Here is a 13,080-nt window from a genome sequence, read left to right as displayed (position 1 = left end):
TCCTCCGCATCGGCGCCACCCGCCGCGTCACTTCCCTCCTATCAGCGGGAGGGAAGGGACACGGGCGGGTGCGCCGATGCGGAGGAGGCAGGGGAGCAGCGCTGACTGACAGCGCAAGGTAAACATTGAGCTGGCGACACGCTGCGTGTCGCCAGCAATGCGGGGGGTATAGCGGCGAGCAGGGGGGACATGGAGACACACGATGGGGCAACAGAGGCTGGTCTTAGTGCGCACAACCAGCCTCTGTGCCCCAATAGTAAAAGTAATTCCCACCTCGGGTTCTCTTTAAAGTCGGCAGGTTTTTAAATGTGTATTTTTTCCTTTGAAACTTTAAAATCGATTTTCTCAAAAACTATAAGGCCGATTTGAAATTTTTTTTTCCTCTTGTAGCCACTGGGGGCCTCTACAAGCTCTGGGGCCCTGGGGCAGCTGCCTCCTTTGCCTTAATGGTAGCGCCAGCCCTGGTTCCCAGGCTCCCTTCATAACTATGGATGACTGGAGCTGGCATTCAGGCATAGTAGAAGTGCAGAATATCGGCAGTCAGAAAAATTCTAGGAATGGATCATCGTTTGTGAAAACATTTTTTCCTGCACTGACTTCTATTGTCTATGATTGATCTCTTCATTCACCCATTAAGATGAGCTTCTGTTAAGTGTGACTGACCTCTCCATTCCTGCATTAAGATGAGCCCCTATTGCATATGAATGACCTTGCCATTCATCTATTAAGAGATGAGCCTGTCATTCTTTCAGCCAGGCATGTTTAGCTGTAAAAGAAAAGGAAGCTTGTGGAGCTGTGGGTGTGAATTGCAACTGGGCACTTGTGTGGAGTCTTTACAGTGGAACCCTGGCACTTGTTTTATAAACAATGGCCTCAATTCACTAAGCTTAACTCCTGTCTTTAATAAGGTAAAGGGGGAAGAGGCGCCCAGAGCAGATAAAATACGTTAAAAAGAAATAAAATGAAAAAAGTGAGGTGGCTTACCTCAATGAAGACAAATTCATGTATTAATAGAATTTTATTGCACTGGCAATGCGTTTTCGTGGGTGCATACCCACTTCCTTAGGCCAAATAGCAGTGCCTACAATCATCAAATAGTACAGACAACATTGTATAATGAGAATCAAAAAATAAATAAATAACAGCATTCAAACAGAATGTTTGAATGCTGTTATTTATTTATTTTTTGATTCTCATTATACAATGTTGTCTGTACTATTTGTTAAAGGTAGAGTTATGTTTTTGATATGCTGTTAGTGCTTTGGCATTAAGCGCCTTGTCTGATGATTGTAGGCACTGCTATTTGGCCTGAGGAAGTGGGTATGCACCCACGAAACGCATTGCCAGTGCAATAAAATTCTATTAATACGTGAATTTGTCTTCATTGAGGTAAGCCACCTCACTTTTTTCATTTTATTTCTTTTTAACGTATTTTATCTGCTCTGGGCGCCTCTTCCCCCTTTACCTTGTGCCTTCACCCTCCTTTTGGAGGGGGAACAACCCTCTTTGACCAGTTTAGGTCATTTGAGGTTTGCTTTTTATCAAGAGTGTGACCATCACCAGCTCTGTCTGGTCACCCGAGTGGAGTTGGAGTTATACATCTCCACCTGCTTCTAGTGGTCGGTTGCCCTTCTGCAACCCACCTTTGTGAGTATAATACATTCGCATATTTTACATGCCTCTGGTACTGTGACACACTGCACCATTTGGGCTCCTGTTGTCTCTGTGTTTTCTTCCTGCAGGGTGCAATTTTTATTATCCCTACTTTTTGTCCTGTCTTTAATAACTCTTCTGAGCTGTTTTACAGTTATCACCATGGCAATATAATTGTGATAACTGTAAAACAGCTCTGAAGATTTATTAAAGACAGGAGTTAAGCTTAGTGAATTGAGGCCAATGTATTTTTTTATCTCTCCTTTGTCCCGGTAGGAAAGATTTTTCTTTTGCTTCATGTTTTGGTGGCACCTGAAACATAAATGTTACTGGCTATGCAGTAGGCTTTCCAAATGACATATTCCACCTCACTTCACAGTGCAACCTTAAAGGAAAACTGAAGCAAGAGGTATTTGGAGGCTGCCAGTGGCGTGGGAATAGGTGGTGCAGAGGTTGCAACCGTACCAGGGCTAGAGGGGCCCCAAGAAACCCTCCCTCAATTGCAGTATTAGCTCTTTATTGGTCCTGTGCTGGTAATGATCATTTCTATGGATGGTTTGAATAGTAGTAATCATTAAACTGTTCCCCATCCCCTTCTTGCACCTCTGACACTGTGGTTGCCCTGGACAGGTTTCAGTCAACCGTATCAATTATTATGTATTGAGTGCTTTATCTATAAAGCACTAAAGCGTCTATATTTCCCTTTAAAAAATGGCAGATGCCTGGCAGTCCCGCCGATTGTTCTGGCATCAGTACAGCAGTGTCTGATTCACATACCTGAAACAAGCATGCAGCTAATCTAGTCAGATTTTTGTTAGATACATTTGATCTGCATAATAAATATGTCAGCCTCCATATTTATCTCACTTCAGGTTCCCTTTAATAATATTGTGTTTGATAATCTCTGTAGTATACATAGACACCAAAAACGCGCTAACAAATATGCTAACACTTCTGCTTTTAAGCAAAAAACAACAGAAAAAAAGCTCTGGCAGGAGATGCATGTGTATTACTTGTGACGTAAATCTTCCAGGGACTATTACTCCTGGGCTCCGGTACACAGGTTTATTGTTATGTACATTTTGCTCTCATCAGTCATAGTGTACATAATGTTCTGTTACAAAACTACTATGCTTGCAGGCATATTGAGCAATATACTCCTAAAGCTTGGTTGGGTAATGTATAACTTACAAACTATGCATGGAGGGAAGGCATGACAGGCAGAGAGCAATGACGTGTTAACAACTGTTCATGTTTAGAAGAGTGCAAATGCCCAGCAAGTTAGGAATGAACTGTACTGTCAATGAACTCACAGTTTCTGAGGAACATCTTTATTCAGATTTCTGTGATTTACCTTTTGTGTAGATGTTGTAAAACCTCGTGGGCTTACACCCCCCCCCCCCCCCCCCCCCCTAGTGACCAGGCTATTTTTTCCTAAATAAGCCACTGCAGCTTTAAAGTGAACCCGAGGTGAAAATAAACTGATGAGATAAACAATTAGATTTATGCTCCTACTTCTAAAAATGACATTTTTTACACATTTCATGGTTGTATTTTATATTTAAACATTAACAAAGCAGGTTGAATGTTTTGTTGCCTCTGCTTAGTGCCAGCCTAATATGTGTCCCGGAGTTAGAAGCTTATCAGCGATGTTTACTATATTCCCGACAAGGTACCGACAAGACAGATGCTGTCACTTCTGTGCCTAAATATTAACTTTTTCAGGCAGAAAAATAAAACATGTAAAACAGCCTGGTTATTAATATGTTTTGCACTGTACATACACATATTTATCTCATCATATTCATGTCATCTTAGGTACACTTTTAAGGCCTTGCTGCAGGGCCGATCCCCCCCTCCCTCCTCCCCCTTTTCTGTCCAAAAACAGAGCTTTCTGTTGTTGGCATATGATAGCTCTCAGGATGTTTATTTTTATTTTTTTATAAATATTTATTGTTGTTTTTTTTTAAATAAATAAAGCAATTTTTAAATTATTTTAATAAGCCTCCCTCCCCTTGCCAGCCAGTCAGCGCGATCGGCTGTCATAGGCTTCGGCCTATGACAGCGGATCGTTTCCCTGCCTCCCAGGGGGACAGCCAAGTCACACGGCTGTCCCCAGTACAGCGCTGGCTTAGATCACAGCGCTGTACAGTGTTATTAGATGGCGTTTTCGTCGTCTAACAGTCTTCTAGTGGTGATCAGCAAGTGGAGATGCGCACGCATCGGCGTGTGCGAGATCTCGTGCAAAACCCCGTCCTAGGACTTGAAACCAATTGGCGTTAGGCGGTCCTGGGGCATTCACGCCCATCGGCGTGACGCGGTCGTAGACCAGTTAACCTCCCTGGTGTTATGATTATCTCCAGATTTAGGGTTTAGCCATGCAATTTTTCACAAGCTTTTAGACCATAAAAACAAGAAAAAAAACATACCACATCTGCCGCAGCTCTTGAGCTCTGACCTGCGGATTTCCGTCTGAAACTTGAATCGGAATTACCACTAAGGAGGTTAATGAGAAGCAGTTTTAGTATTGGGATTACTCTGTAGTTAAAGAGACACTGTAGTGACATATAGTAGAATGCAGTAAATTATTCAGGATACTCTCTTTTACAGTAATTTCCTGGTTTCAGCATCAGAAACACTTCCTATACCTGTATATTGGTATGTAGCACTTCCCCCCAGTGATGCTTATCCTAGGCTGAGTAAGTATGTGGAATCCCCCCCCCCCCCTTTTAGCTTTCCTCTGAGCATTCTGGGAGAACAGGTATATTTTGTACTGGCTTCGGAATTCTCAGAAACAAACATTCCACAGACCTGCACTTGACAGGGCTAAGATGTCACCAACTGTGATACATTTTACAATGTAAATCAGGGTGAAAAAAGATTTTGAAATGGCCAGACACCGACTAAATGAGCATTGTAAAAAATAAAATAAAATAAGCAATTTTATTAATTACATTATTTTCACTACTGTCCATCCCAAAACAAATACTACTTTCTCTCCTCCTGGCTGGACACTGGAGACTGGTGCAGGCGAGGCCTTTACACCATATAGAAATACAGTGGAACCTGTATAGGCTAGTCCTCTATAAAATAGGTTGTACTTTGCAACACTGTATTATTATGCTTTATTTTTCTGAGGAAACTCTAGCTCACTCAGAGGCTTGACGTCTATCAAAACTACAGTAATGTTATGACAATTCTGTAGTACTGTCAACTTGTTTAATGTTGTAATTCTGTAAACTTTATCAGAGTAATAGCAGACTTTGATATTTAACCACTTAAGTCTATATGGACGGATATATCCGTCCAGATAGACTCCTCTGCTGCCACTGTGCTGACTGAGGCGCGCTCCCGCCACCTGCCGTTAGCCCCGAGATCAATTAATGGGAATATAGTTCCCATTCATTGATCAAAGTCCCCCACAGAAAAACCGACGGCCTCTTATCAGAGGCCGCGGACTTTCTGCAAATAAAAAAGTTACCCCGTCCTCTTAATGCTTCCTGGAAGCGGGATCGTTAGCTTCCAGGACTTTTTGACTGTCGCCTTCTTCTGGCCAAATAGTGAAACTGCACCCACATACATTTTTTTATTAAATAAATACATTATATTACATTTAAAATTAGCTGTTTACTTCCCACACCAAAAATTACCCAAATAAAATTCTTAATAAATAAATAAAAAATTACAATTAAAAAAAAAACAACATAAATAGTTACCTAAGGATCTAAACGTTTTGAATATGCATGTCAAGAGAATATATTAATATATATTTTTTTAAATTATAAGCTTGTAAATAGTGATGGACGCAAATTGAAAAAATGCATCTTTATTTCCAAATAAAATATCAGCGCCATAAATTGCGATAGGGACATAATTTAAATGGTGTAATAACCTGGACAAATGGGCAAATAAAATACATGGGTTTTAATTACGGTAGCATGTATTAATTGCAAACTATAATGGCCAAAAACTGAGAAAACTTTTTCCATTTCTTTCTTAATCTACCTGTTAAAATGGATTTAGAATAAAATAATTCTTAGCAAAATGTACCACCCAAAAGCCTAAACGGTGACAGGAAAAAAACAAGATACAGATCATTTCACTGTGATAAGTAGTGATAATGTTATTGGTGAATGAATGCGAGGTGAAAGTTGCTCAGATGCATAAGGTGAACATCACTGTAGGCTGAGGTGGTTAATAAAAATCCTTATATTCATCTTTGGCTTACCTTTTTATAATAAACATTTCTTTTATTTCATTTTAGATCATCAGATCAAGATTCTCCAAAGTAAGTCTTCTAACTGGTAGCAAAATAATATCCTAATGGCCAATTCAGACTGGCGTCACCCGGTGTCAAATGCTTTTCTGCTAGAGCGCAGAAAAGTATTTGGCAACCTTTGGCAGCACTTTTCGGCGTACGTCATTTTTGACTCCCCGCAGAGGGACTTCGAAGCTCGGCGCTTGGGCAATCCTGGAAGCTACATTTAGCTTCCACAACTGAACAAGAAAATGGTAAGCAAAGGGATTGAGTGCCCTGTAGTGTAAACAGCTTTACCAGCGCTGTCCTTTCATTTAAATGCACAGTGTTGGAGCAACGTGTGCCGGCGGCCGTCATTTAAAGCTGACAGAGTGCCTGTGTGAACTGGCCCTGAAGCTATAAATTGTGTACATGGAGCAAAGAGAATACTACCAGCTGAAAAACTGATGGCAGCATGACACCTACTCCCATTGCTGAGGAGGGAATTCTAGTGTTTCCTCGCTGGCACCATACTGAAAGTGTGAAACTACAAAATTTGAAAAGGTTGGAAAAAAAGTGAAGGAAGGGCATTTGAGACATACAGTAATTAAAACAACTATGAGCAATGGTACCTAATGAAACAAAAAGTATTGGGGACATTATCCTGTATGTATTAAAAAAAAACGCTATCTCACACAGGGCTCTCCCACCATATTGCTCGGGGGGAGGGGGTAGACAGGATTAAGCTGGATGGGGGTAGTAAAGACTAGGGCTAGGAGTGTAGTTTGTGTGGGTGTGCATCAGGGGGAGGCAGATAAGATAGGAAGGTGTATGATTATTAGCAATGGAGAGGTTTTGTCTGTCCTTGATGTTAAGCTAGAGATCCTATATGACTACAGATGAGATTTTTCTTCTTTTTTTTTTTTTCTTTTGACATTAAGTTTTTCATAAATTTGTTACAAGCAAACTATGATGCGAATACTTCCCATTGTTAGGAAGGCTTTGATGAAGCCAGGTCTATAGTTGGGATTAAGTGATGTATCGCTGCTGAAAGTTTGCAGGGGAAAAAAAAAAAGAAAAAAAAAAATATAAAATACAAGAATAGAAATATTTAATTTTTATAAGTAAGTGGATAAGTCCTTGATTCCACTTAGCTAGCTGCACACAAAAAAACACATTAGTACTGACAGCCTATGTAAAAGCAATGTGCAATTTGCATTAAATGCAATTTCTTGTGCATAAAAACTGGCAGCTAGGCACTGAGAGTTTGTGCAATAAGCTTTGTGGCTGTTTTTGTGTGCAGAAAAACTGGCCACTAGACACTGAGTTTGTACAATTAAGTGTGTGGCTGTTCTTGTATGCATGAAAACTGGCAGCTAGACACTGTGAGTTTGTGCAATAAAGTGTGTGGCTGTGGAAAATACATGTTTTTCCATGTATAGGAAGGGAAGATGCACACGGAAAACTCAGAATTGAACAGTTAGAAATGGAAATGGGGCCTCATCTGCTTATGATGTTTTGTGTTTATCTTTTTAACTTTTAAAATATTTTTCCATATGTGCATTTAAGGAACATACTAGAGCACAGTCCGAAAGAGAACAGTCTACACCAACAAGGTTCATTTCCAAGCTCTCCCAATGGGCTGTCAAACCACTCTTCATCATCTCATCCACTGGAAGGTGTAGATAAAAACTTTCTAGAAACCTATGATACTGTCAAGAAAGGAAACTCAACAGATGATTCCAATCAGTACTACTGTGATAAGGTAGCTATATTTTTTCCAAAACACAAGTGACTACAAGAAAATGTGAGTCATCTCTGAAATTCCTGTAGTTGAACATACATAGTTTTAACACTTATTGCAAATCTGCCAAAAGTAGGTAAAATGCAGATCCTAGCATGCCCTACAGGCCTGTTGGTGTTATAATACATCACCACAACAAATAAAGAAACTCTTTTTTCTATAACATTAATTCAACAAAATATTGCAGTGTGCACAATTGTTTTTAAAGGGAACCCCAGTTTAGAAGCATATGGAGGTTGATATATTAATTTATTGTAATGCAACAAGGCAAGTTGCCTTGCTGTCCCCCTGATCATAAGTTTATAATACTTTTAGCCATGGACCCTGAACAAGCATGCAGATATGGTGCTATGACTGCATTAGCCACATGCTCGCCTCAGGGTTGTAATTCCAACTCTACTAATGGCAGAAGAACAGGACAGCCAGGCAATTATTATTTGAAAGGAAAAATATATAGCAACCTCCATATTCTCACATTAGGTCCCCTTTAATTTGTACCAGTACATTTTTTTTTTAAATTAGTGGAGGAATTGGGCAATCTTAATGCTGCTCATACACTGTTAGATGTTATATAATGTAAACAATTAATATGTATCTCACTACCTGAACAACCACCTAGAACCAATAGAAATCTCATCTAATATTAATGGGTCTTCCACCACTGCTAGGGTTGTGCATCTTAGTGCACTGCAAAGTTGTATGGCCATCAGTCAGACCTTGCTTCTAGCCTGTTGGGCGTTCCCCTGTGTTTTTATAGGTTTTTGTTGGATTCAATTTTTTTTAAATCTTAGGTGTAATTATTGTTTTGTTTGTTTGTTTTTTTTAAAGTTAAATAGCATATGGCTTCTTTAAAACCACCTTTTGTGTGAAAACAACATTTGTAGAAGGCAGTGAAGTCTTGCGTTTTGTTTTTTGTTTTGGTTATTTAGATATAATTGTTCTAATATATCTCAATGGTTTGCGTACAAATGTACATTGCCTCTGGGAGAGAGCACATTGAAGACATTGTTTTTTTGTAAATTGCTGCTTCCTTGTGGTGTCTATGGTGATTGCAGTAATTGACTACTTAAGCACTATCTGGAAGTTGAGAAATATTGATTAGCTGACGCTGGTCATTAAAAGATAAAGTATATTGACTTTTTTAATTAATTGCTTCACAACATAGCTTAGTCTTAAAATGTTTTAAAACTAAATATGATTATTTTTCCTGGAATAGAATGAATTGGCCAATGGAGATTTACTCTTGGTCCGTATCACACCAGATGAGGATGGCAGATTTGGCTTTAACCTAAAGGTAAATATTAGAATTATTTCATATTTTCTATATATAATTGATTTGAGTGTTCGCAAAGAAGTTGCAATCTATTATTTTACCTTTACAAATTATGTCCTGAATTTTTTTTACAAGTATGTACAACAGCAACTTTGTTATTGTATATTTATTATTATGTACTCCCTGCTACTGAAGGAGTGCAGTGATTGGCCCCAATGGTGGAGCCGTGGTTCACCTGTTAAGAAGTGAGCAGTGGGCGGCTGTGATTGGCAGTCTGGGGCAGCACCCCCCGTCTGAATCGTAGATCTTTTCTGAAGCTGTGCTGCTACTTCTGTAGCCTGAAGATACTTCCCATAATGGCAGCCTTCACCTTATGTATGTAACAAGGGCAGAGAACACCGTAGTGGACAGGGGATGGGGACAGCGACGAAGGGGGCGGAAGACATTGGGGCAGTGGAACCAGAGGGGGTAGAGGATGAGGAAAGCAGACGCTAGAGGGAACAAGAGGCGGAGCACAGGGGGACTGTGGGACACCAGAGACGACAGGGACACTGGAGTACGCAGGGACACTGGAGGACACAGGGAGAAAGGTGGACAGAAGACACAAGGGGACAGAGGACACAGGACGACATGGGGACAGAGAACAAAAGAAGACACAGGGGTAAAGAGGACACAGAAGGACAGAGGACACAGGAGGAAGAGGATACAAGGGGTACCAGGAAGATACAAGGGGGGAAATAATTGGGTTGGGGAAGGTCCATAAGACGCCCCTGCACCATGGACACACCAAGTTTAGTATTTTTTTTCCCTTTGTTTTTGTTCTCTAAACCTAGGTGCATCTGGAGCGTCTTATAGTCTGAAAAAATATGGTATATAATAGTGAAATCTTGTACAGAGCTTAGTGTATCATATAAACTATGTCACTAACTTTGTTTCAGAGGAGGTGACAATATAATCCCTACCATAGTCATAAACTGACAGCCAAAACATTGTGTTGGCCAATTTTTGGCAGAACCAATTAACGTACGTTTTTGGGATGTACATGAAGGAAACCCATGCACACACAGTAAGAATATGCTAAGTCCATTCAGATGGAGTCCTGGCAAAGTTTTGAACCTTGGACGCTATCTCTGCTAAGCAAGTATGCCAACCACTAAACACCTGTGCTGCCTAAATATGCCCCCATTGTACCAAAGCATATATAAATGACCCATATACACACGCCAAAATTACAGAGCAAAGGTGCCCATCAATCATACACTCTTATTTGTTCAATGACTTTGACTTTGTCTCAGTGCCCACGGACTTTATATAGTGTACACTGCATGGAAATGAAAATTGTCCAGTCAACTCATATCCGTTGGGTAGGGGCAGGTGGCTTTGCTCAAGAGTGCCTACATCTAATGGCCCCATAAAAATGCTGCTGTGGAGCCCCATCGTCTCTAGCTATGCCACCTATCTTGTACATTCAAGATTGTATCATTGATGGGTACCTTTAAAGGACAACTGTAACAAAAGGGATATGGAGGCTGCCATATTTATTTGCTTTTAAGCAATACCAGTTGCCTGGCTGTACTGCTGATACTTTGCCTCTAATACTTTCAGCCGTGGACCCTGAACAAGCATACGGCAGATCAGGTCACATTATAGTCAGATCTGACAAGATTAGCTGCATACTTGTTTCTGGTGTTATTCAAACAATACTGCAGCCAAAGAGATCAGCAAGACTGCCAGGCATCTGGTATTGTTTAAAAGAAAATAAATATGGCAGCCTCCATATACTTCTCACTTCAGTTGTCCTTTAAGCACTCTTAGGAGTTATCTGTTTATGGTAGAGTTTGTGAGCAATTTGTACTTGTGTCCGAAAATTTGCACAAATGCCTTCATGAATTCGTAGTTACGAGCAACCACTTAAAGGAATACTGTAGGGTGGTCGGGGGAAAATGAATTGAACTTACCCAGGGCTTCTAATAGTCCCCCGCAGACGTCCTGTGCCCGCGATGCCACTCACTGATGCTCCGGCCCCGCCTCCGGTTCACTTCTGGAATTTCAGACTTTAAAGTCTGAAAACCGCTGCACCTGCGTTGTCGTGTCCTCGCTCCCGCTGATGCCACCAGGAGCATACTGTGCAGGCGCAGACCATACTGGGCCTGCGCAGTACGCTCTTGGAGACATCAGCTAGAGCGAGGACACTGCAATGCAGGCGCAGTGGTTTTCCGACTTTAAAGTCGGAAATTCCAGAATTGAACCGGAGATGGGGTCGGAGCATCAGTGAGTGGCTGCGCGGGCACAGGGCGTCTGCGGTGGACCATTAGAAACCCCGGATAAGTTCAACTCCTTTTCCCCCCGAGCCCCCTACAGTAGTCCTTTAACAAATGTATTCCTTTGTCCATTCTTTCTGAAAAATGATCTGAAATGATGGTTGTAATATTTAGTATAATATTTGAACATATATTACTCCCCAATGTATTAGTAGTAGCATGGAAAATAATGTCTCCAGCCAGAAATTCAATTATGGTAAAGGTTCAAACAAATCTCATTCTGATATTATTTTGCAAAGTTAGGAACAGTAGTAAATGATGTATTGGTTAAGTGGGTTCTACTTTATGGCTGTAGATTTAGGTTGACCTTACACTTGCTGTACCTGCACAGTCTTAATGTGGTGCCATTGCCTCTCAAGAGCCTAAACAATCAGGAATACTAATGATAAATATGAAGTGTTGATTGCTCCCACTTCCTTCCGAAGCTACATAGACACCTTACATTTTCCTTGGCCAAAAGTGTCATTTGTGGTTGTCTTGGCAAAAAATCCAGAATGTGTGCATGTGCCCATCAACAATGCTGGCCTCCCCTTCAGCAGCATGTCACTCCTTGCCAGAAACTTTTATTTTATGAATTTCCTACAGTGGAACATTACTTAATCACACTCCTCCACTCCTAAGAACAGTACAGCAGAGCAGCATGTCTATTCAAGACTTGTTCCTAAGCAGTACCCAAAATGATCACTAATTATCATTTCAAGCAGCAAATATTTAATATGTGTATTATGTTGACCCATAACTAAGCAAAATAGGAGTAGGGACAAGGCCATGTATGCCATTAGCTTATTAGTGGGCCTTGGTTCTAAGGGTTCACAGGGTGCTGTAACTGTAAACTAAAGATATTCAGTACAAAACAACCACCAATCAAGGAGGTAGTAGATAGGTGAGCTAAAACTGTTATAATGAAATCATTTAATTGAAAAATACAGCATTAGCTATGTGCAACAGGGTTGTGGCAACCCTAAAACACAACGCATGGCCAATCTCCCACCCACAGTGGCATAGCTAAGGAGCTCTGGGCCCTGATGCAAGTTTTACATGGGGCCCCACAAGCACGCTATACATACCAATTGATAAGGAGCACCAAAACCCGCCAATGGCAAACACAGTGTCAGAGGTACAAAAAGGGGATGGGGAACAGCTTGTTAATGATTATTACTATTCAAAGCATCTATAGAAATGATTGAAAAAAAGAAGTGGGTCCGCCTTAATGTCTCCAGGAATTTATTAGGGACTTATCCTATAAATGATTATTATGAGCACAGGACCAACAGAGAGCTAATACTACAGTTGAGGGAGGGCCCCTTGGGGCCCCAATGCGGTCGCTACCTCTGCACCCCCTATTGCTATGCCCCTGCCCACCACTATATCACTCTAATATCATATTATAATACCTCTAAAATCAACCCAAATTGTAATCCTAACACAAGGTCAGAGGACAAGGCAGTCCAGGTTTGTGTTGTGTATACCAATAAAGCATGATAAGTCATTTTTTTCTTAGACAACTCAATAATGAACATAAAGTTACACCGATAACTGCTGCAGATAGTGTGCATATGTTGCTGCAGATAGTGTGCAGATGTGTAATGGCTGTTTATAGTAGATACACAGCGTCATTAACTCATTTTCCAGCCTCCAGCCAGACTTAATATCAGTAACAGGACACTAGAAACTGTGGAGTTCAATAAGCTATAGGAAATCAGTGATAAACACGGTTGGCAAGACAGTCACTCCTGGGTTCCCCTGATGTAATGTCCCTCTAAGTAGCCAGTGAGGTTTTGTGTCTTCCCTA

The 13,080-nt window shown here is 40.8% G+C and overlaps 1 protein-coding gene across 3 annotated transcripts in view; it reads left to right on the top strand.

The window, feature by feature from the left end:
* The window catches only part of PTPN3 (protein tyrosine phosphatase non-receptor type 3), a 268,618-nt gene that overhangs the window by 213,266 nt on the left and 42,272 nt on the right, over positions 1-13,080 (top strand). For all 3 annotated transcript variants that reach the window (XM_068236673.1, XM_068236671.1, XM_068236672.1), the window contains 3 exons: positions 5,918-5,941; positions 7,460-7,655; positions 8,911-8,988. In XM_068236673.1, coding sequence (XP_068092774.1) covers positions 5,918-5,941; positions 7,460-7,655; positions 8,911-8,988 — 298 coding nt within the window. The remainder of the gene's footprint in view (positions 1-5,917; positions 5,942-7,459; positions 7,656-8,910; positions 8,989-13,080) is intronic.

Source organism: Hyperolius riggenbachi, chromosome 5, assembly GCF_040937935.1.
Source record: "Hyperolius riggenbachi isolate aHypRig1 chromosome 5, aHypRig1.pri, whole genome shotgun sequence".
Lineage (NCBI taxonomy): Eukaryota > Metazoa > Chordata > Amphibia > Anura > Hyperoliidae > Hyperolius > Hyperolius riggenbachi.
This window is presented reverse-complemented; position numbering and strand designations above follow the sequence as displayed.